Genomic DNA, 25,128 nt, shown 5'->3' with positions numbered 1-25,128 from the left:
GTCACCCCAACAGCAACTTCACTTGACAGAATTTATAGGACAGTGTCATGATGAAAGCGAAAAAAGTAAATCAATGACACTTTTCAATGAAGGAGGTGATTTCAAGTGGACTGCATGCTGCCCACCTTTCCTCTCAAGTCTATCATCAGCCAAGCTGTTTTACGACTTGTGTGAACCATGAGGATGCATATCTTCCTTCGTTTTTTTTTTCTCCTTTCTAAATGAAAATTATAGCTTGTATAATTAGCAAACTAGATAAAATATTTTTTGACAAGTCTATAGATAGAACAATTTGTTGGGTTTGACTGTATAAAGAAGCAACCTTTCCCACCTCTGTGACCACAACGCTGAAATGCACGGTCATTATATTTACCCAAATAAAATCTCACTGAATTCCATCACCCACCAATAATTTCTATATTTCTGGTGTGTGTTTATCCACTTTTTCTATGAATATGTAAACTTAAGAAAAATAAGATCACTTTGTTTTAAAGCTCAATGAACATTACTCACTAAATATAATTTAAACATTTAAAGTTCTTGACTAAATGGGTGTTCTTGAGTTCTTATACCTCCTCCAATACTAGATATCACCATTTGCCAAAAAATTTTACAATTTGATAAAAGATACTCAGTTTAAAATTTCATAAAACTTTAAAATTTTAAATTTTTCTTACATATTAACCAGTTTTTTTGTTCCACGTTATTTGTTTTTTCTTCTACTTGGGCAGTTTATTTTCAATGATTCTTAGTTGTTCTTTATATAATAAGGGTCTATTAACCTCTGATCTGTCACGTGTGCTTTATTTTCCCTAGATTTACACTACTTTGCAACTATGTTTTCTATTGTGCATTTAAAAAACAATTTTTATGCATCTGAATACCCATCTTTTACTTTGTGATTTTTGCTCATTGTGTTATGAAGGGACAGTCCCATCTCATCAGATAAACATCTACCTGTATTTTCCTTTGAGATTTCGACAGTTTCACCTCTCCATGTCGATCTTTCATCCATCTGACATTTACTCTGGTGGTGGCTGTTGTTCAGTTGCTAAGTCATGTCCGACTCTTTGCAACCCCATGGACTGTAGTCAACCAGGCTCCTCTGTCCACGGGATTCTCCAGGCAAGAATACTGGAGTGGGTTGCCTTTTCCTTCTCCAGGGGATCTTCCCAACCCAGGGATCAGACCAATATGTCCTGTATCTCCTCACTGGCAGGCAGATTCTTTACCACTGCGCCACATAGACTGGGGTGGCTTTAATCTGATTACACCAATGCAATTAACTGAACGATCGTGTTTTCCCTATCAATTCAACCTGTTGTCTTTGCACTACTGACTTCTTAGTATTCTTAGGCCTGTTGCTGATGTCTCATCCTGTGCCATCACCACAGTTAATTATTTTAATTTTATAGCCTTTTAGAGGAGCTACAGCAAAGTGTAAATGACAATCAAGTGTGAACAGACGAAGCCCAACATGTAGGCAAGTGTGTTACCTTATTGTAATACAAGCCTTCCTCCGGTGAAAATTCACGTTTAAACTCATCACCTGCGCCACAGTGCGCCTGTGCACAAATCCGCATGAGTCGCCCCGTGTTACACAATAAAAGGGCCGCATTTGTGGCATCGTCGATTGACTCAAAGTTGTGAATTCCCTTTTCAAAACAAGAAAAGCTTTTTTTCCACAACTGTTGCTCTGCAGTGGACACAGTTTTGCTCACTTCACCAAAAAAGAAAGAAAACAATTGCGTAAGCAGGTATCACCGTAAGCCCACCAGCGTGTCTCGATGAGAGGAGTGTGGCAGTGACAGGATGTCCAGGGTAGCACCAGCCGCCTGGATCAACTGCAGCGCACTGTTCTCATCACACCTGTTATATTCTCTCACACCGGTTATATTCTCATCACATCTGTGTTCCCCACCCCTGAAACTTATGTTGAGTTCCTAAACACAAATGCAATTCATTTAAGGTCATCTGTTGCTGTTGTTCAGTTGCTAAGTTGTGTCCTCCTCTTTTGTGACGCCATGGACTATAGACCGCCAGGCTGCTCTGTCCATGGGATTTCCCAGGCAAGAATACTAGAGTGGGTTGTCATTTCATACTCCAGGGAATCTTCCCAACCCAGGGATTGAACTCGTGTCTCCTGCATTGGCAGGCAGGTTCTTTAGCACTGAGCCACCAGGGAGATCCATAAGGTGGGACTCTGATCCAAAAATGACTGTCCTCCTAAGAGAGACAGATGCCAGCAATGTGCACAGAGAGAAGGCCAGGTCAGAAAATAGCAAAAAGGGGGGCCCCTGCAAGCCAAGCGGAGAAGTCTCAGAGAAATCCAGCCTCAGACTTTTAGCTCCAGACTGTGAGACATAAACTTCTGTTGTTGAAACAACCTAGTCCGTTGCATGTTTTTTTTTTAACTTTTTATTTTGTATTGGAGTACAGCTGTGATAGTTTCAGGCTGACAGCAAAGGGCCTCCGTCATACATGCACATGTACCCATTCTCCCTCGAGCTCCCCTCCCACCCAGGCTGCCACAGAACGCTGAGCAGAGCCGCCTACTACCTCCCCACGCTGTGCAGGAGGTTAGTCTGTCCATTGTATTACGGCAGCCAAGCAGGCCAACACAGCACTCTGAGTCCTCTTCTCTGTTAATCAGCTGGTATTAAAGCAAGCAAATAAGAACATCTGAGCAAAGCGCCATTTTATAAAGATTCTAGAGACACGGCCCCATGAATTTTAAGAGGCACAATCTGCGTCTTCTCTAATTCTCCTTTCTTTTTCATATGCCTTTACTGACTTCCTCCTCCAGAGGTACCTTAAATCGCAATTTAAAAAAATATACTATATATGTATAAATAACAGTAACAAAAAAGCTCAGGTTCTCCCAGCAGCGGTGACCTCTTGTGCCTTGGTGTCAAGCAGAGCTCTCAGAGCACAGGCACACAGTAACTTACTCATGCAGCTTATGTACTGTCCCCAGTTCCCTCAGCCCCTTTTGCTTCCCTTGCTGTGTGGACAGCCTCTACAATTTCACCCATTCTCATGGGTTCAACTACCATCCCGATATGAATGGTTTCCAGCCTAAGCCTAGCTAACCCAAAGAGCTCTTGCTAACCCACACATTTCTGACTACTAAATCAGACCATTCACTCACATGTCCACTGGCCTCTCACACTCAACATGGGTCCAGAGGAATCCAACACCCTCTGCCTGAATCACAGAAGACCACTCGCTGCTACTCCCAACACCCACTGACACTGCATCTCTGGCTCCTTCTGCCTGCCTACTCTGGTCAGGACATCCCACCTTTCCCACATCTGCCTGCTGACACCCTACATGTCACGTGCAATCTGCCCAAACTAAACCTTCCTCCCACAAGTCTTCCAAAAGCACACAACTCGAAGAAATGTCTCCTTTCCCCACTCCTGTACTGTACTGCATTGGAACTTACAGCATTTTTCAGAGACTTGTATTCATATCTGGCTTCCCAACTCGGAGCACTATGTCGTAGCCGATTTTATATCAACCACATGGCTGACAGTCCAACTCACTTCTGAACTGATCAGGTGGAGGACAGAGGACACACAAATGATAACTCCCAAAGGAAAATAATGTCTCTTCCTACTTTTATTTCTTGAGGATTTAATAATAAGAGATAAACAGTGCATCCCTTTATGACATTAAACCAAACGTCATAGTTCTTCGCTTGAACTATGTAAAAACCAGCATGATTTACTAACAGGATAGGTGATAAAGAGAGGACTCCAAAAAGATACTCACCTAGTCTCTCACTCTGTAATGCAGCAGCCTGATTCATGTAAAAGACACCGATTTCATTTCTAATGTTTCCCATTCTCTTCAATACTTGTACATAGTGTTCTGGATTTTGACTTTTTAAGTCACTAAACTGCAAGATTTCATTAGCAGCCTCATAACATTTACAGCTAACTGAAAGCTGACTTTCTAAGTCTGTAGACAAATCAGTGGCCCATGCAAATCCTTGAAAGAAAAAGAGGAAACATTACCACGAGTCATATGAACCCTTCTTCCTTAGTATCTAAGTAATCTAATACTTTTAAGACAAAAGAACAAATACATGCCATATAGTATAAACATATTAAAATTCAATTAATATCACTAAAATTTTAAATTTCACAAGTAAAGGGTCTCTGAATTTATCTAAACAACTGTATTTTCTTGAAACATTAACATCAGATTAAAAGAAGTATTTTCCTGCCTAAAAATACCAAACAATTCCCAACACCCACATTTTACCAGATGCACGGCTTACTGGTACAGACCTAAAGTTGTCCACTGATACGAAGTAAATAAATTTTTCTTTTTAATTACTGAAAACTGTTCTTGAAATAAATTTCTGACTGCTACCAGAGGCTAGTTATGTACATTTCCTTCTCCAAAGGATCTTCCCGCCCCAGGGATCAAACCTTGGCCTTCTGCATTGCAAGCAGATTCTTTACCAATTTAGCTATGAGGGAAGCCCCATTATATTAGTAGTAAGTTTAAGTCGCAGAAGAAGCTAACTGATAAGCTCTAAAGACTTAAACCTGCCATCTAGTGGAGACTGGAGTAAACTCAGGGGCTGGGCCCAAAATCTCAAGGGAAAAATGGGCAGTACCCTGCTGCTAACTTTCAGGGAGCACATCACTCTTACAAAGAGGTACCTTAAGTGAAACTAACATGATGGGAGCTACAAAAACAAACTACAGATTTTCTCACCATGTCTATTAAAATAAAACGGTCATCTGAGAAATTCAGACAGGGAGGAAGGGAAAAAAGAGGGCCAGAAACCCCCAAGGAAATAATACATTTCCTCCCTCTGTGTACTCCCTAGATGTTAACAGTCCAGAACTTTTTGGGATGTGAGTATCAAGTGATATAAACTCAAGAGCATAATAAACGATTTCATGATACGTTACAAAAGCACCTTACGTCTCATTTACTGCCCTAATCACAGGTGCTTGTATCTACTGGATAGAGCTAAGAGGAGGAATACTGCTGCTGTGGACTAAATTCTCCCATCTCCCAGGTTTAAAATCTGACAACTCCAAAAACATACAGCTGTGAACTACATTTAAAAAATAATGACCTCTGTATCTCAGCCCCCAGGAACCATTCAGAAGGTAACACATTCATTTTTACCCACCACTAATTCCTTTTCAAAAGAAAATCATGGGTTGGTCAGTTGACGAAAGGGTTATTACAGAAAGACAAGTGTAAATGGTCAATATGATCATCTCCAGAGATTATTTTTAGTTACTTCCAGTTGTATAACGAGTAATTACAAAATACTTCAAAACCATTTTATACACAAATACACAGGACTGAGTTCCATGTTAACATTAAGAGATGATGAAACACTGCCATTTCTGGCACTTCTCCAAGCCAGAGCACAAGCCCCCTCCCACGCATACCCTGACAACTGGACTCCCTGTGGAGGCTGTGCAGTATCTCCTGGTCCTCTTTCGTTTGGTAATTAAACTCTTCAAGGTGTGCTGCCCTGTTGCTTGCGTTCTGGGCCAGCATTAGCTGGATATCACCGCAGAGCGTCAAATATTGAGAAAGAAACAGCAGTACTTCAGAAAGCATATTGGTGCAGAGGCAGCAGTAAGTATCTATGTGGAAAAAAGCAGGAAGGAGAAAAAACACATTAAACATGAAGGAACACAGTAAAACTTAAAATCTTTCATGTATTTCAAAATGAAGGGCTGTTAAACCAGAGTGGAAAATACTAGGAAACATATAAGGTTAAAAAAAATTTTTACATTAAAATTTCACTGAGTAAAATTTCACTGTGATTCAGATGTCTTCTCTGATCTCTCCTCCCAATGCTATTAAACACATTCATCTGCAGTGACTTACCATGGCTCTGCAAAGCTAATTTAATGTATCGTAATGCCCTTCCGTATTTCTGAAGACTCATGGCAGCATCAGACAAGACGTAGTAGGCCTTCGATGACTTGAGAATCAGCTGGAGCTTCATTTTATGTTGCCAAGAACCAGGGATCATTCCAGATTGACTGGAATAATTACCCTTCTGAAGGGAGCCCACTACGAAATGAGGGGGAAAAGACGCGCATTTTATTTGAATATAAGTCTCACTGTACAAAAAAAACCTGTTTCTTGATATAAACACACCAGGCTTCAGTACAATTAACAGCTACAACAAAACCGGTAAATACTACACTACTTAAACGCAGTGAAATATTAATAGAACAGCAGTGTTTCAATACTCTTGAGATCTCCAAAGCCCTGCTTCCATGCAGCTGTCAACTCTGTCACTCTCTTTGGGGGTCAAGAACATCACTGGGCTCATGACTGACATCTACTTCCCTTCTCTAGCCTATGTATGGGTCAATCTGCCCCAAAGTTCACCCTCCTAAAGTGCAGCTTTAATCACAGTAGAACTCCTGTTCTAAACATTAAAATGGTTCCTCACCACTTATTATGTCATGCTCAGCATCTCCCAGGTTCAAGATTTCTCGTTTTTTGATCAGCTCTAATGTTTGAGTCTTTCAAACTACAAATGAAAAGTATTTAAGTCTCTTTTATGGTTTTATTTGTGCCTGTATTTCTTTTTCCTCTGCTACTGTATGCATTTTCGATGTGTGAGGCATTGTCAGAGAACCAAAGCTGAAGATGAAATTTTGCTCACAAGCGTGTTTGTGTGTGTATATAAAACCATCAAGCACAGCTGAGGATGAATAAGGCAGGCTTCAAGAAGTGCTTATAGGACAAAGTGGTGAGGGAACCAAGGAACTGTGACTCAGACAGAGGTGGTGAACACAGAAGCCTTGAACAAGAGCAGGATATTCAACAGTTGAGAGGGGGAGGAAGGAACAGACAGAAAAGGCATTTCAGAAAAGACAACACCGTGAAAAAAAGCAGAGAGACAGGGGTCTCAATGCTGGTGTGTACAAGCTCAGGCCAGCACACAGGAGGCAAAACACAAATGCTGGGGAAGTGAGTCCTGCCATGCCCCAATTATGCTCATGAAGAGAAAATGTTTCAGAAAGCTCTTGGTACTATTTTAAACATACGGGCTTTCAAAATACTTTTAAAATTAACTGGAAACTGGTTTCAAAAAAGGGAGGGGGGTAGGATTGGGAAAAGAAATACAATTTAAGATTAAAATGAGAAACTCAGCAGGTTTACTGTGAAGCCCACATGTTCCCCGTGAAGTGACATCCTTGAGCAGATCCACGCTTTGTAAGTACACGTGCAGCTTATTCAAGTGCTGTGAGGGACAGGCTGCCCCTGCTCTGGCAGCACCGGTCATCACATGCACCGCTCCGAGCACACTGCCCGCACTAACGCACCCAATCCATACAGCACCCCTTTAAAGGAGGCACGGCTTTTTTCTCTACTTCGGGAGAGAAAACAAAGCTCAGCAAAGTCAAACAACCCGCCCCAGTGAAGCTGAGACCTGAAGCTGTGCGGTTTGGCTCCTAAGTCCTTGTATTTAAGCCCTGGACTGCTCCTACTGAAGCAGGGCCTTCTCAGGAGAAGCCTAAGGGCTGAGGGCATTAGTTCCTCACAGTGGGTGACAGGAGGAGGCAGGTTCCTTACGCTCTTGTTAGAAATATCTACCAAGAATCGAAATCACCCTGCTTTATTTTACACTTTGAATGAAAGGATATCTTCCCCTACTTTCCATTCATATGTACCCTTTATCTGAATTTCTTTCAATGAAGGCCTTAATTGACCCAAGTCTGCTGCTGATAAAGGCCCAGTATATTATTCCATTGAAATGGCCTTATTTGCACTTCAATTCAACTTACTTTTGTCCAAAAACAAGGCCATCTGCTTCTCTAGGCCCTCAGGACCCCCTCTTGTGGATTCATCCTCATATTTTAATGGGATTGGGGTGTTGGGGTCAGCGGCAGGGAGGTCACTTTCTTTTTTGATGCTGCTGTCCACAGACTTTAAACCCTTTAAAAAAAGGAGAAATGTTTACAGTACATGTCACTGAACATCAACTGGAAATGAAATATAATGCAGTGTCTGGACAACCAGATACACTTAGGAGAATTTATATTTTGGAAACAGACTTTAAAAACTCCATTTGGCCTGAAAGTTAGGAAAAACTGATTTTCAATTCATGCTTTAAGGGGGAAAAAAGTCACAGGAGCATGTCACTCAGAACAACGTGTGGCTGATTCGCTTTGCTCTGCAGCAGAAACTAGCACGTTGTACAGCAACTACACTCCCAATAAAGATTTATTTAAAAGAAGGATTAGCATTTAGGCACCAATACACAAGTGCCATGTGCATATCAAGCACAAGCTTTGCTGAAACAGTGAAGTCTGAATGGAAACTTACCTCCAGAACATAGCTCAGCACAAGTCTACAGCGCTCTTCTGTGTCATGACAAACCGGAAACGCACAACTGGGCTTCAGAAACAAACATTAAAAATTACTAACATGCTGCCAATACAACAAATTCCATCTCCCAGGAATTACTAAAATTCTGCAAATCAATAGTTCTTGAAATTTCCTGTGTATTTAGCTTAGTGAGGTATCTGTTTCAAGGTTAATGTATTGTTTCAATTACACATTAATCTTGTTTTAATTGCAGAGTAAATTGATATAAGCATCAACAAAAATCTTGTTTAAGAAGATTTTCCATTAAATGTTGCTTTAAGTACTTAAAATTTAAAAAAATAGTTCTATTACAACAAAAAAAGCAAGCAAGAAATGTTTTAAATAAATCTATGCCTAACCCGATGGGTCAGCTCACTCCCAACGAGCACTCGTACTTGCTAACACACAGTTCACAATATCATCAGTTTAGCAATAAGTTAACCAGTACTGCCCACGGTTCTCATGTATAATGTATACACTTAATTAGGAGCAGAGCCAGTTAATAGCCTCTGCCTACTAAGTGATGTGATGTGTAAGCAGTTCTGCGAGGCATCCCACTTGAGAATCTTACAGGCTGGAATTACCGTTCTCATTGTTCAGAGAAGTAAACACAGATGTTGGGTGCTGTGCTCAAGCTCACAGTGAGCGAGCGCTGAGTCCAGGGCTCTGGAGCCAGGCTGTCTGTACTTGAGAAAGTACTGAGATACAGCAGAGCTAACACAGAAGACATGTTTATACGAACGCCATTTCGGAGTGCTTTCAATATTGATAGAAAGTGCTCCGCTAAAAAAAAAAAATCTGTAAACACACCACTCACCAAATTTAACTGCATTCTGTTGACAAAGCAGTTTCCCAACTAAGGTACCTTTTACAACCAATGATTTTGTTTACAGTAAGAAACCTTTTTTTACTGTACTGGGAGTTGCTCAAGCTGCCAAGTGCACTAAAATTCAGGTGGACAGTTAATGACTTTTTCCTGTGGTCATTTAGTCAAATATTTACTGAACAGCATTTATGTGTTGTGGGTTTCCTAGGTGGTGCAATGGTGGTGAACCCGCCTGCCAATGCAGGAGATGCAGATCCTCTGGAGGAGGAAACAGCAACCCACTCCAATATTCTTGCCTGAAAAATCCCAGGGACAGAGGGGTTGCAGTCCATGGGGTTGCAAAGAGTGAGACATGACTGAGTGACTGGGCACACGTGCACATTATGGGTTGCCATGGAGACACGGGACAGCCCATACCTCCGGGGAGCCTACATTTCAGGCATGGGACACGGACACACGAGGGTTTCCGGTATAGACTACCAGCCCCGTGAAGGAGAAAAAAACACAGCATGTTTCATCTAAAGCAGTCAGGGAAGGTCTCCTAGAGGAGGGGACATTTCAATCAACTTAGAAAAAGCCAGTCACAGAAAGGTCTGGGGAAAGGGTAAGTTCCGAGCACAAGTGACAGCAGATGCACAGGCCCTCGGGTGGGCATGACTCTGAATATGAGAGACAGAGAAAAAGGCAGTGGGGCTAAGGTAAACGAGAGGAGAAAAGAAGAGGAGGTCAGAAGGACAGGCAATGTTTTGGAATGACAGAGAGATCCTCTAAAAACCTATTTGGATATAAATTTCCATCTGAAAGTTAACATCAGAGCTTAAAGTAAGAGATTATCTATAAATATGACTGGAAAGTAGTAATAATTTAGAAAAATGAAACACTGTCTAGAAAAAGATGGATGGTATGACAGTCAATGCAATCAACACCAACAGAAACCTAACGGGCAGGAAGCTGTTAGGGCCCACTGGGCCGTGACCAGTCAGGGACATGTCCAATCCAGCTGACATGGCCACAGTCACTGAAAGGCACCTCCCTACAGCACAGGGACAAGTGCAGGTCTCTCCACACGTGGATCAACAAGCCACCCATCCGCTCTGAGTCTATGTTCACCAAGCAACATGTACTGTCTCCCAGTAACACAGCAACTGGGAAGGGGTACCCTGGTAAGGAGAGAGGGCTGCACCCTGGTCACTGGAAAGAAAAATCTCCCACATGAAAATTAACATGCTAATGTGTCATTTACACATCTGCCCACCGTCAGTTTGCATGTGGGTCAGTGACCCTTGGACAATTATAAAACTGATTTTCAGATTTCATAGAGCTAATTAGACCCTATATCATGAAGGATTAGTTGAAGTAATGCCATCTTTTGAGAGGCTAACTGTACTCAATTAATGATTGTTTTTCCATTGATGAAATTTTAATACAAATGTCAACATGCTTACTCTGATTTGATGAATGGATTTGTATTTTTCTGGAACAGACAACTCTCCAACAGACTTAATTATCGCTACTGCTTTGTTATCATCTGATGGGTCAGAACCGGTGCTGTAGGATCCGTTTTCATCACTGTCTGGCATCTCCTCCTCCTCTTCACTGTAACTTTCATCAGAATTCTCATTTAATGGAGATTCTGAACTTTCTTCTTTTTTAGGTTCATCCAATTGAAAAAGTTCTGAAAGCATGTAATTGGCTGAAGCAATAATCTTACAAAAAGAAAAAAAATACATTAGTAACTCACCAAAACTGAGCATTCTAAAGCGTAATGAACTTTACTACTGTACTAACAAATCTGAGGAGATCTGCAGACAGGCATACACATAAGAAACATTCCTAAGTACCAATGCTCTGTACTCTGTAAAATCCTCATGGACTGATATGTTTATTTCCTGAAACTATCCATTCCCAACCTTCTCTCTTAAGAAAAAATTACAACTGTACTTCACTGGAGACAAGTTTTCACATGTAAAGTGTCACAACTAAAATATTAGCAAGCTATCACTCCATATCAACCAAGAAACTAGAATTGTAAATTACAGTTCTGGGGGAAAAACCTCCATGAGCTTAATGAGCAAAAAGTCCAGAAATTTCTGGTTACCCTTAAAATTAGCATTTACATATCAGCATTATTCTACTCTATTAAGTAATTCTTTATCACAGACATGCAACAGCCTTAACACTATTTTCTAACTTACTAACCACCACCTTAATCTGCAATTAGATATTTAAGCCAAAAAGTGTTCTGCCACTTTTCTTTGAAAGCAGTTTCTCTTGGTTTGGTCTCCAGGAAAATCTTTTTCTCCAAACTGAATAAAGCGACAATTAAAATTAACTCCAATCTTTAAAAAAATCATAATGCTATGTATCTTTTCTGACTTAAACAGGATACAACAACTAGCCTTACACTGAGACGTACAATTATCAAATTCAGACCACTGAGGTTTGTAATAAGGGTGATGTAAAACCACGGGGCGCAAGACTGAGGTTTTTTAAGAGATGCTTTTATATACTGAGGTACAGAATTGTGGACCTTATTTATACTGACACTCACGTAAATGGGTCTTTCAAGACAGACTATAAAATAGTTTTCCACCTTCTAACAATGAAAATACAAAGGAAAAATGGCACTACTTTGTTAAAATTATTCAAGTTCTAAATTTATACAACAAAATCTGGCGAAATCAATTTTAATATATTTGATTCAATAAACACAAAATATTTCAATATGTAACGTGTACACATGTGCACACACAGACTCTTCAAAATTCAGTGTGTGTTTTCCATTTAAAGCACATCTCAGTTCAGATTAGGCACAACGTGTGGTAACTGGTTAGCAAACCAGATCGGGCAGTTACAGACTATGCATTAGGTGGCTTTAATGTCTGGGCAACCATTCTCTATCAGAATGCCAGAATTCTTTTAGAGGGCGTGTATTAATCTTACTTGAGGATGTCTGCTTTTGTCCAACAATTTAACACAATTCAGAAGCAAGGTTCGAACTGTCCCGTAGTGTTTCTTATTTTGATTCTTCTTCATCATCATGTTGCAAGCAACCCTAAAAGGAGTTTATATCAGCTTTACTGCCCATTCATCATTTTCTCAAGACTCAAGTCTAGGCATGCTCTTCTTTCCTTCCAGCAGAATAAGGGCCGTAAGAAGCAACAAAACATTGCGTTTTTACACCCCTGCTCTTTTCCCTTTCCCTATTTATCTTGCAACAGTATACAGATGTATATACATACACATTTTTTAAACTATGAAAATCTAAAAGGTATTTAAAACCTTGGCATAGATAGTGAGGCCATACACTTAAAACTTTAAATAAGGCTGCTTCTTCATCTTAACTTCTCAAAGCACTCACTTATATAAAAGAATAGCCACTGGCATTGTGAATGGATTTTGGTATTTGTCTTCAGTTTCTTCACAAAGAGTAGTGAGATCATAGAGCTTCACTATATCACTGCCACTGGCTGGGAAGAAAACAAAACAAAAAACCAAATAAGCCTCTTTCACAGCTGCGGCTCACCTCAGAGACTGCCCGTGAACACCAGTTACCTTTAAACAGCCAGTAGGTGTGTCCTTCCTTGGTGCAGTTGGACTTCAAAAAGGACAGAATGTTTTGTGCGATGTCCTTTATGACTTTAGTAGAGAAATTAGAGTTTTCCAAGTTGGGAATCTCTTCCGTCTTTATCATCTCATACTTCTGTAAAGCGGAGGAAAGGCAGTCTGAGCAGGCCTGCGCAGCAGCACTCCTCTGACTAAACTGAGACCAGAACACAAGCCCTGCAGTGAGAGGCCCGGCAGCGTGAGCGCTTCAGGCGCTGGCTTCCGGTCTGTCTTCCGCTCTGATGCTCTGAAGGAATCTGACCCCTCCTTGCCAGCAACGTGCTGGTTCACCACAGGAATAATTCTTAAGGGAGAGTCATCACCAAACTTTGAACCACAGACTTAGGCACATCTCATTTCTGTCCCAACCACAGAATACGTTGCACTGTACACTTTCTTCCATTCTACCCTCACGGTTTTCAACTGGGAAGGTGATAGATAAATCAAGGTAGACTTCACCCAGTAAGCTTTCTCAAAATACGTTATTTTTTACTTTTTCTTTCCCCAGACACTGGAGGCACCTGGGCAGTACTCTCCAGAGCATACTACTTTCCCTTGGCGCTCTGGACTACTTCTTCACAGAAATGGAGCACCGGGGGTGGGGAGGGGTGGGGTGTGTGTGCGTGGAGGAAGCAGGAGAGAGTAGAGGCTGCAAGGCTATTACCATCACAATAAGTGCCTCCTCTTTTTTTTTCTAGCTTGTCTTCTGCTCACACTTCCCTAAATGCCCCTGAGCATATTCTCTGAAGTACTCTTAAGACTAGAAACGGCAATTCAATCGGAAAACAGACCAGATCCAAACAGAAGCAATCACACCCTTCTCTGATCATCCAGACTCTCCTGTGTACACTTCTAACCCTTCACCCGCCGTTCCCTATTTTCCTCTTATTTCCCATTAGATCACATCATTCTGAGTAGTGACCAATCTTACTGCTTTCCAAATTCCAACATTTCTGATGGGGACAAAGTCCCTCATAAATAGAAAACGCTCTATAACGATTTGCTATACAAGCTATCTACTTTATGCAATTACTGCTGGGGCCTTTCCTCAACATTCTGCATTAAGTATTCATATCTGTTTACTGAATAACAGTATACAATACTGAATAAACACCTTCACTGTTCAGACACTTTGAAGTAATTACTATAGGTACTTGCCTTAAAATTATAGTTCTCTGCCTACAAATGTAGATTTTAGTATATTTATGACCTGCTCACAAATTACCTATAAATTCAACTCCTGTAACATCTAGAATTCTGACAGCACCAGCTCAAATGTAATAGCACTCTAATTTCAGCTTAGTCATAGTTATCTTCCTTGCCAAAATACACCTTACTCAAGGGTGTTAAAAACTTTAGTGAGGTACTTTCTGCCCCAATCTGTAGTTGAGAGATTATTTCAAAAGTCACGTTGTATTAGGCTTACCTGTACAATTCCATTTACATGAAAACACATGACAAGCTCTGGCACGTTGCATATCAAGTTGTCCAACCAATAGTCAATTCCAGTTAGCACATTAATTGGTTTGTTGTTATCCCTAAAAACACATTTCTGGTGTTATTGATTAATGAAGATGTTCCATTACAAATCAGCTGAGACTTACTTCCCTCATTAGAATATTTTAATCTGTTCTCCCTAGTTGGAGAGTACCATTTATGCTTCTCTTCTGATGAGACATGCATACACAGCTCATGGGGTATGTTGTACTTAACATCTTCCCATAAGGTTTGCGTGGACTCTTAATGGGTGTCCATAAGAGCTTTCAGGAGCAAAAGAAGGAACTATGACACAGATGGCCGATAGCCTACTGCACGCTCCTCATACAACCTGAGGTGAAGACTGACCAGCATACATCACAGTGCTCAAGTCAGAATTCACACAGGATAGACGATGTGAACATACACAGCTGGGACATTAAAAAACGCTTACACGTAGTTAACAGGAGGCTGGTAAACCACTTTTTCAACTGGTTAAATAAACTGTACTATATTCTCCCAAGTTGTAGATTCAGACCTAAGACACATTCAGTAGAGCAGGTCTCTGACTCCACTACCAAGGACTAGAATGAAAAGCCAGCCATAGGGTTTTCAGCACTTGCTGAAACACTCCTTCCGTACTGCGGCCATTTCAACTGGTGGAGGAAGGAGGGAAGTGAAAAAAAAAAAAAAAACTAGAAAAAGGAAAGGATGCCAAAATAAGCAGGTGAAAGCAAACTGGAACAGGATTCTGAAGGAATATAAGTCTAGTTACCTGAGACGTAAGCTGACTGCTGGATATCGGCCGCCTCCAAAGATAGGCATGTTGGAGCCAACTAACATGTGTATGTCTTCAAACGTCCATAAAATATTCCGAACAAAATCATTTTTAAGACCCTTTGATTTGAAATAAAATAGAGAGATTATATAATAAACAGGGGATCTGTAATCTCCCCCCATGATCCACAAAAAGACTAGAAGAAAGAAAAGACAAAGGAGAAGAGATAAATGAAGCCACAGAGCTAGAAGATCAGAGAGATGTTTAGAAAGACATTTTTAGGATCAAGTGCATTTTTTTTTTCCCTATGAATTCCAATTTAAGACTAGCTCTTAGATGACGAAGTAGACTGGGGATGTGGTGTCTCGACTTGGATCCCACAGAGAGCATACCTGACTGTTCTCCCCGTCATTGAATAAAGGAGTCAGGTTTTGTTCTTTAGGCGCTGAGGCCACATGCCCCACTATGTATGAGGGTTCAAGAGGCTCACTTCCCTGTGAAAAGTGCAAGGACAGGAGTGATTCTGCTGTCATAACTTCTTACAAACGGCCTACTGTTAAAGAGTATCACCTACACATCAAGGCACACAGCTCAAACCTGCTCTTGTAAATTACAGCTGGTACGAATCATTACTTCTCATGGGGTGCATACTTCAGTTCCTAATTATAAGTCACTATAATAAGCTAAACACATTCAGATCTTACTCAAATCAAGACTAAAGATTTATTTTAAGCTTTCCAAGCTTTTTCTCTCTTTTTTTGGGGTGAATTGCAACAGCACTACTCTTTCAAAGCCTATTCCATACCTACTGAATTAAAAATTTCCTAAGAAACCTCAGCCATATTTTTGTGACACTGGTCATCGGAACAGTCCTCAGCTTCACACATTCTAATGTGTTTTTCACAGAAGTCTCGTCTCTGGGGTACTTGGTGAAAAATTCCCAGAGTCAGATCTGAAAAACACTGTTTACAAGGATTTGCTTTTGGAGAGTAACAATGCTTATTACCATAAAAGGTTCCTGAGAGATCCTACACTGGAAAAACCTACATGATCTCTATATAATCCATTACTCCCAAATTTATTTATCTTGTAACACTTTTTATTCTTATTACAGATTATTTTTATTATTCTTTTAATTATTCTTATTATTAACTGTGGAATATATTTTGGAAAACACATAAGAAGAGGAATCTTTGACACAGTAAATGCAGTCCACTGATTTTCCAACCATTAGGGTAGCTGCCATTAAAAACCATTAAGAAACATTAAATCAAGAAAGAAAGCATATGTGTGTGTACACGTGAGCACCTAGGTGTGTTGCTTATTCCTATTTGTGTGCTAATAAGCTTAGCACCAGTTTTCAAAGAAAGTAGGTATGAAGTAAGTAGTGGGAGATCTCCAGTGCATTTGCATGTCTTCTTTGCAAAGATCCTTAAAGAATTTCAAACATCTACTGTATTGTTTATTGATACAGACAAGTCATCGACCTATGGATCAATTCCCAAAATTATATTTGCCAGGTATTGCTTTAGTGGGATTTATAGGTTTCTAGGTTATAATGTTCTTAATAAAAGTTTGGCTCCAAGGCCAGACCAGAGAACTATTTAAACTTTATTATTGCTTAACATGGGACTCAAACTTGCCGATTTAGCCTTGGGAGCAAGAATTCATGAAGTGAAGTTTAGAGATTTATATATGTCACAGAAAGTATTCTGTAAAAGATTATTTGTAAGCAGGGTAGCTCTGCTTAGGGATATGCCATTGCCCAGACAACTTGACTGCTCATAAGGCCCTTCTAAATGTGTGGAATATACAGACACATTGGAGTACTGCTGTGAGAACAGGCCTCTAATCAGAAAGACCAGGGTTTAAACCCTAGCTTGAACTTCACCAGCTGTGTGACCAAAGACAAACACCTACTTTTTATGAGCTTTATTTACTTATTTGTAAAATGATACCATCAACATAATACACATGCAGCTAAAAGGATGAAAAATACACACACCATACATGGCATAAAGTATGTGGCATAAGAAGCATTAAATAGATTCCAGGTCACTTCTTCCACAGGCAAGTCTATAGATTCTAAAAAGCCTCCAAAGTTTTTCAAAGTAAACTTTAAAGGACAGAATGATAAGGCTGATACAGGGGAGAAGGGCAGCAGGAGACTAGAATTTTCATTATGTGGTCTTTTTATAATGTGTGTGTTTTGAAGTCAAGGAATACTAAATAATTTTTTAAAAACTCCTTCAGTAAAGTATAATCACATACTGTTGCTGTTGGCCAGTCGCTAAGTCATGTCTAACTCTTTGCGAGCCCACGGACTATAGCTCACCAGACTCCTCAGTCCTCCACTATCTCCCAGAGTTTGCTCAAATTCATGTCCATTGAGTCAGTAAAGCTGTCTAACCATATAATCAAATACAGAAAAGTACATAAACTATACAGAATACAGTATAATTACTAATTAGAAAACAAATTATCCATGTAACCACCACCCAAGTTATGACATAGGACCCTGCCAGCACCCAGCACCCATGTCCCTTCTCATTTCAATGTTAATAACTTCCCCACCTCCTGGGTTATCACTACGTGGACTTGCATGCTAATTACTCCCTTACTCTTCCTTACAGTTTTCCCAACTCTGGAAAAAAAATTAAGTTCACTACACAGTTCAATGAGGCATCTCTATCTGAAAACCTACTAAACTAAAATCAGGTTAAAGGTGTTTTGTCTTCTATGACCTTATAATTCGCGAGCATAGAAACAATGTAATAATGAATGTTCAGTGTGTTCAGTGTGTGAGAGCACACAGTCAGAGGAGAAATGCAATTTACCAAGTTACCTCAAACTGGTCGATTTTCCTAAAAACCAACATGCACAACTTACATCTATGGAGTCACTTGACAGACACAATAAGGACAAAAACAAATGAACGGTAAGAAGAAACCAAGGATGTAACAGGTAAAAGGGGTCACAGACCATCCTCTCTTCCTGTCTGAAAGCTTTATAACACTAATGTAGGTTAAGTCTTAGCAACGCCACTGAGAAAATGTGCAGAGCTATTTCAGGCCTAACAAATCCGACTGAAAGTTAAGGTAGAAGGCGAGTATTTCAATTACAAACAGGACTGTGAAAGGTACTTAATATTTCCACAGTTTAAATACACCATATCTCCTTATGACTACAAGGAGATAAATCAGTATTGATAAACATATTAATAAGCTATTTTAAATGTGGTAAAACTTTAAAAAATATCTTTGAATTATTTCTTGAAAAAAAAAATCTGATCTAGCCATTCATAATAACCCTTATAAATTCCATACTGAAAAACTAAAACAAGGACTTTTTGTACCTGTGAAGACATAAATTGATAGAATATTTTTTATTTCTATTTGTCTCTATTTTTTATTGATAGGATAATTGGCTTTGTCTCCTTAAATGATTTTGCTGAATTAGCATCTAAGCAGTGTCTAACCTGACTGGAAGCACTGGGGTCTTCAGAGACTGAAGAAGGCATTTCAAAGGGGGCGGGCCACGAAGCTCCATCTGAATCATTGGTCTGATCAGAACTGGATGACTCCTGCTGTTCTGTGGCAGATGGGACAGGCTGAGCAGCTCCATCGCCATTGATACTGGCCAAATCAGAAGCAAAAAAACCCCACATTGTTACTTAAGTTAACTTTATGTAACAGCCCACCAGTTTTAAAAAACTAGATTCTATAACCAAGCATAAATCTCATTTAAAAAAGGAATACAGGACAAATGTCAACAATAACAGTAGCCAAACTTAAATTACTTTTACTGGCTTCAAATTTTTGGAATACAGGACAAATGTCAACAATAACAGTAGCCAAACTTAAATTACTTTTACTGGCTTCAAATTTTCATATCAGAATTTCATTTTTTCTCTTCAGATAAAAATAAACAAATAGCTAAGTACCTGTAATACAAAAACTTTGAAAGAATAGCCTTCTGATACCAGTGTTCTTTGCTTTTTTTCTTCCTCTGCCACTTCTGATCAATAAGTCTTTGATAAAACTCTTTCAACCATGTCCAGTCACCAGTCTGGTAACATAAGAAATTGATAATTAGTGCCTGGGATAAGTCCCACTATTCACAAAGCATTAAAATTATCTGTGTGTTTATAAGCTGCAAGGAAGCAGGACTGTGATTCTCAAGACCTTGCCCAGTGGCTAACACAATCCAGACTGAACTGAACTGTGATCTTTACAAATAGAAAAACATTTACTATAAATGTCAGTTTAAATCACTGTAAATTCTTTCCTTTATCAAAGCATTGCAAGAATATTCTTTAAGAGTAGCCTATGGGAGTGAGTGGCAAGACCATGAACTATTTGCAATCAAGAACTATTTGTAACAACAAGGTAAATACAGAAATGTAGAGTCAGCTTTCAGAAGCTGCAGCATTATTATATTTTACAAAATAATGGTGACTTCCCTTGTAGTTTAGTTAGTAAAGAATCCACCTGCAATGCAGGAGACCCAGGTTCGATTCCTGGGTTGGGAAGATCCCCTGGAGAAGGAAATGGCAACCCACTCCAGTATTCTTGCCTGGGAAATCCCATGGACAGAGGACCTGGCAGGTTACAGTCCATGGGGTCACAAGAGTCAGACACGACTTAGCGACTAAACCACCACCACAAAAAAGTGGTGGAGGAGAATAGTCATTTACCACATACAGTTTGAGAAGCTCTGCTTAAAGAGAACCAATTAATTCTAATATAACTATATATTCAGAGGAATAATTTTTTAAATATTTTTCACATTTCCTGGCAGCCATGTTTCATGACAATCTCTTTAATACAGACATGAAAGGATTTTTCAAAAATTTAACCAGTCCCTTAAACTTCATATTTTTCATAACTTTCTTCACTTCACCCTTCTCCTTATAAGAATTCTGGCTACTAGTATCAATAAAATAAGTTTCTCTTTTTCTTTTTCAAGCTTTTTAATCTTCAGTTAAACTTTTCATTTCTTGGTTGAAGCACTCAACCACGTTTTCACTTTGTCCTTTCTTTGAAACAAAATCACATTTCTAGTGCCCATAAGTTGTTAAAACAGTGCTTTTCTTGTTATTTCTCAAGAATTACCTGAGATGATCTCATAAAGAGTTCCTGGATATCTAACTCATCTAACAAGAGAGTCCTTCCTATGCGGTGCACGGCCATGCTCACATGTGATTTGCTGTAGGGAATCTTCAGAAGCTTTTTTATGTTCTTAAAAAATACAAAAGGAAAAACAGTTTAGAAACACTTTTGCGGTATGATCTGGAATCTTTCAAATTTAACTCCACTCAGTTATAAAGCATAATAAACCTTATTTCCTTACGTTCATACAAACTGTACCTTAAGGAGCTACCTACAAACACATGTAAGACAGAGCTTCAAACCAGAATCACCTACACTTTACCAGTCTCCCTGTGTTAATGTAAATAACAAAGATTTACTTTTACATGATGGAATTTCATAAAATATATACAGGTCACACTGCTGCACTGACCCAAGCTTTCAGTTTCTCAGAAAAAAACAGGTCAACTAAGCATCAATAGATTTTACTACAAGTATCGTATCTAATTCTCAACCAGCAACATTATATAACCCAACACTGTAACTGCTTCCTCAAAACTGCCATCATTAAAATACAGCCATCAATACCACTGCCAGTATTTGGTGAGTTTGCTCCCTCCTCTTTGAGGAATGATGCAGTGAACAGTGTTACTTTAATAAAAAAGGTGCTCAATAATCAGAATGTTGTAGCTTATTTCATCAATAATTTTTCCAGACTGCAGAATACAGCAGGCTATAAATCCCCAGCACAAACATCCCAATTATAGTCGCAAAGAGGACACTTACTTCAGAGTCAGAGACAACATCCACATCGTTTCCCACTGAATCAATAAAGTCGTATGCCATCCCAAAACTAACGGAGAAAACAAAGGCCACAAAAATCAAGTTCATGGTGGGGCAGGTGTTGTTATAACAGAATACTATATTTCAGCACTTCTTAGATACACATTTTCCACACTCTAGCATCTCTGAAAACAGTATGCCTATCACCATTACAGTTGGCTAGTTTTTCCTTCTTAGTGGTACATAAAATAATGGGGTCACTTAACAGATACAGAAAACAAGACTTGTGGCTGCCATGGGGGAGTGCAGTTGCGGAGGGACAGATGGAAGTTCAGGACTAACATACAAACTATTATATACAGGATGGACAAGCAACAAGGTCCTCCTGTATGGCACAAGGGACTATACTCAATACTCTGTGATGAACCATAATGGAAAAGCATATGAGAAAGAACATATATATGCATGTGTATGTGTAACTGGGTCACCGCTGCACTCCAGAAACCAGCACATTATAAGACAGCCATGCTTTAAAAAGTTTGTTAAACAAATAAAAATAATGGGACAACTTAAAATCAGTGGCATCTTAAATTTGATACAAGACAGAAATACTATAATAATAGCAGCAATAATAGAAAATATTTAGAATAAAGACAATTACAATCATTTTTATTTTTGTAGTCATGCAATCTAAAAAAATATGTAACAGAAAACAGTTTGGGTTTTTCTTTTTAGATGGGGAGACAAGAAAAACAACAGAAACTTTCCTAAGGATTTTAGTCTCTGGGATCATGTTGCCAGTGATATACACTTGTACCATTTTAAAAAATGTATGAGAAAAAAAATGCACACAACACCAATTCAACCAGAAGGAGAAGAAATAGCTCAATGAGCACCACCAAACTTGTGCCAGGTACCACATGAGGCACATCTATAATCTGCAAGTATGAAAAGCAGCTGCTGTCACCGTTTTTCAGTGAGGAGGTGGCAGAGTCAGAACACTTATTTAGGACTGCCTCACTTCAAAGTGTGCTGATGATTTACCACATGGGCTAGGCAAGCTCTTAACCTTTCCAAGCCTCACTTTTCTGCAGGAAAGTTAACAGCACCCAACTCAAAAGGTTGACAGAATGCAACGAGATAAGCACATAAAGTACTCAGCAGTGTCTGTACACTGTCAATATAATCATCAGCCAAAATCACTTTATAACATTTAATTCTGCTTTATTAAGCCATTTTTCTAAAAGAAGACATGTGAACTATTTGCAAATTTTTTCTACTAGTATAAATAATGCTACATACAAGCAACATTTTTGCAAACATAACTTTTACCTCCTGAGGCATTAGGGTAATTTCCAAATCACTGGCACGTAAGGTATTAATCTATTTATTGCTCCTGCTGTATGTTATGTGGAAATACTTTAGGTTCAATCACTGAGAGGGAAAAAGGGAACCCCCCACATTAAAAGGTCAACCAGAATATGGACATCAGTACATTCTTCTCTGTAAGACCCAGGCCTCTCTCTAAACCTTAAACACCACCAGTGGAATTTCCAGCAAGTGTCAAAGTCAAGGGTATATATCTAAACATGCTGTGTTTTTACATCACTGTTGTTTCAGACCAGACAATCCACCACCATTTAATGAAAAATTCCACAGGACAGGTTAGGCAGTTTTAAGGATTCCGCCCCCCACCCCCCCCCCAACTCCATATTCACATAATCAAAAGGTATGAAAATTGGCTAAAATGAAAATAGCTAATTGAATTTTAGTCGTCAAAATTCATCTTTGTTAATAACATGATGCAGACTTGAAAGAAGCATATGTAATTGATATCTTCATATTTTAACAGAATCCTATTATTGTGAAAAAGCACAATGAAAGTCAAATATAAATCTTTTTCTAAAGCGAAGTCTTGGCATGTTGATGAGCATTACAAATCACACTGAAAAGCAAGTCTTAAGAGTTTTAAGGTGGAAGGTTGAGGAACAGGTCAAAATGCCATTAATTAATATTTACCTGGAAAATGGCTTGCTTTTCCTACTATTGCCAAGAATGGTAGTTCCTGCCGGTCCTAGCTTGGCACTCTCTCGTAACCAGTTGGCAGGTGGGAGTTTCAAGTCTGTTTTCTCTTCAAGGCGTGCAAATGCTGTCCGAGGAGGGGCAGAAGAGTATTTCACCACAGCTCGGCTTTTCACTTCATTGCCTCCGAGAAATAAAGCTGATCCCTGGTTAACATGTTAAATGAAACTTTAATGTACATTACTAGGAATAAAAAAATTAAAATCCCATCTTAATAATAATAATAATAAAACTCTACCACATCAGGCTTACAAGAATATGCTACACGTTACTAGCAGCAGTTGATAAATGAGAGCGTAAATTTGTACAATTTACATAGCTCCTTTTCACATAATTTCAAAGAAAAAAGATAAGTCAAGGAGTATCATGGTTATGGTTATTAGCCAGGAAACAGGCCAATCAAACTGTCTTTTAAAACATTCATCAGGGCAGAAGCAGAAACCAGGGAGTAAACAGTACCACAGTAACTAAACGCAAAATGTAATAAAACCTCTGTTCAATATTAAACTTGTATTTTAATTTCAATAGCATGCATCATTTAGGAAGTGGCTTGTGGTAATATCCAGGCCTTCTTCATTTTTAAGTGTTTAGTAATTGATCAGTCAGTCTATTACACAAACACCCTGAATTTCTAACTTCACAGCAAGGCAAGTCACTGGGGGATCAGAACAGATTTCACCCGCACACCCTCAAGAAGGCTTGGGGTCTGAGTTAACTCTTCCAACCTTCTCGCACACAGACCCTTTCAGCCAGGCAAACAGTTTGCACCCTTCAAATATTAGCTCAGTCCCATCTCAATGAGCACTCTCTCTGTTCCCCTCCAGCTCTGCAAGGCTGGGTCAGTTTTGGAGCCACCTGTGGTGTTGGAAACTCTTAAGAGTCCCTTGGGGCTGGAAATCAGTTCTGAATATTCATTGAAAGGACTGATGCTGAAGCTGAAACTCCAATACTCTGGCCACCTGATGAAAAGAACTGACTCATTGGAAAAGACCCTGATGCTGGGAAAGAATAAAGGTGGGAGGAGAAGGGGACGACTGAGGATGAGGTGGTTGGATGGCATCACCAACTCCATGGACATGTGTTTGAGCAAACTCGGGAGTTGGTGATAGACAGGGAGGCCTGGCGTGCTGCATGCAGTCCATGGGGTCGCAGAATCGGACACGACTGAGCGACTACACTGAACTGATTCCTACCAGCGCTCCTCGAGAGAAGGGATCGTGTCAAACTCACCTGTGGGGTACCATGGACCCCACAAAAGCCAGTGTCGCTTTTGACACGCAAGACTTGCATGGTAAATATGTGAGTCCACAGGCACACGGATTTTGTTTCCTCAGGGGGCTCGTTGGGATGACTTGCATGGTAAATACCTGAGTACCTGTCCACAGGGAGACGGACTTTTTTTCCTCAGGGGGGCCGTCAAGGCGTGGAGAAGGCTCCACCAGCCGCCGGGCACCATGACATCCCTCCCGGGCCGAGCCGATCCGCAGCCCCCCGCGGGAGCCCTGCTGGTCCCGCCCCCACGGAGGACTCACCTGTGCAGAAGGTTCCTCAGACTCCCCTTGGGATAGGAGGCTGAGCCCTCCCCGAGCAGCGGCCCCGGCCGGCGGAGCCTCGGCCCCCGCCTCCTTAGAGTCCGCCATCACCTCGTTCCAGGGGAGGCCAGGCGAAGCTCGACCCTAGGAGCCGAGACGGGCACCCGGAGCCCAGCGGCGCCGCCGCAGACAGCTGAGCGAGCGCTAGCGAGGCCCCGCACTTCCGGCCTCTGACAGGAAGAACGAGCGCGGACGCGTTCAAATCTCGCGAGCTTTGTGCCAGAGGCCCGGCCCCGCCCCCCCCCCCCCCGCCAAGTGGCGGCCACCTTCGCGAAGGCGGTAGGGATGGGGGCGGGAACTGTAGTGCGCCTGCGTCTGTCAGAGGCTCTTAGGAAACTTCGTCTCGCGGTAATCTGACTCCCAGGCTCCACCCCTTGCACGCAGGTCCTCTTTGTTGGCAAACAGTCTTTAGGACTTGAGCTCGGGGTAGAGTCCGGGGTCTCCCCGGTCCCTTTCTGCGTTTGGGCGGGGAAAAGCTGCCGTAGGTGTAACCCGCGGCTCTTGTTACGTAAAGCA

General features: G+C 40.4%; 1 protein-coding gene across 4 annotated transcripts in view; it reads right to left on the bottom strand.

Annotated features, from left to right (window-relative positions):
* EDRF1 (erythroid differentiation regulatory factor 1) overlaps positions 1–24,768 on the bottom strand; it is a 30,949-nt gene extending 6,181 nt beyond the window's left edge. For 3 of the 4 annotated variants that reach the window (XM_020900421.2, XM_020900422.2, XM_020900424.2), the window contains exons 1-19: positions 24,553–24,768; positions 22,958–23,166; positions 20,942–21,008; positions 20,180–20,305; positions 19,009–19,133; positions 18,544–18,700; positions 15,458–15,559; positions 15,063–15,184; positions 14,238–14,349; positions 12,761–12,908; positions 12,567–12,675; positions 12,149–12,260; positions 10,651–10,911; positions 8,338–8,409; positions 7,797–7,947; positions 5,878–6,066; positions 5,430–5,630; positions 3,778–3,996; positions 1,497–1,720 (exon numbers count right to left, since the gene is read on the bottom strand). In XM_020900421.2, the coding sequence (XP_020756080.1) occupies positions 1,497–1,720; positions 3,778–3,996; positions 5,430–5,630; positions 5,878–6,066; positions 7,797–7,947; positions 8,338–8,409; positions 10,651–10,911; positions 12,149–12,260; positions 12,567–12,675; positions 12,761–12,908; positions 14,238–14,349; positions 15,063–15,184; positions 15,458–15,559; positions 18,544–18,700; positions 19,009–19,133; positions 20,180–20,305; positions 20,942–21,008; positions 22,958–23,166; positions 24,553–24,660 (2,814 nt within the window). In that variant the 5' untranslated portion in view covers positions 24,661–24,768. The remainder of the gene's footprint in view (positions 1–1,496; positions 1,721–3,777; positions 3,997–5,429; positions 5,631–5,877; positions 6,067–7,796; positions 7,948–8,337; positions 8,410–10,650; positions 10,912–12,148; positions 12,261–12,566; positions 12,676–12,760; positions 12,909–14,237; positions 14,350–15,062; positions 15,185–15,457; positions 15,560–18,543; positions 18,701–19,008; positions 19,134–20,179; positions 20,306–20,941; positions 21,009–22,957; positions 23,167–24,552) is intronic. The other variant, XM_020900423.2, reaches the window with a different exon arrangement.
* Between the last annotated feature and the right edge of the window lie 360 nt (positions 24,769–25,128).

This window comes from Odocoileus virginianus, chromosome 7 (assembly GCF_023699985.2).
Source record: "Odocoileus virginianus isolate 20LAN1187 ecotype Illinois chromosome 7, Ovbor_1.2, whole genome shotgun sequence".
Lineage (NCBI taxonomy): Eukaryota > Metazoa > Chordata > Mammalia > Artiodactyla > Cervidae > Odocoileus > Odocoileus virginianus.
This window is presented reverse-complemented; position numbering and strand designations above follow the sequence as displayed.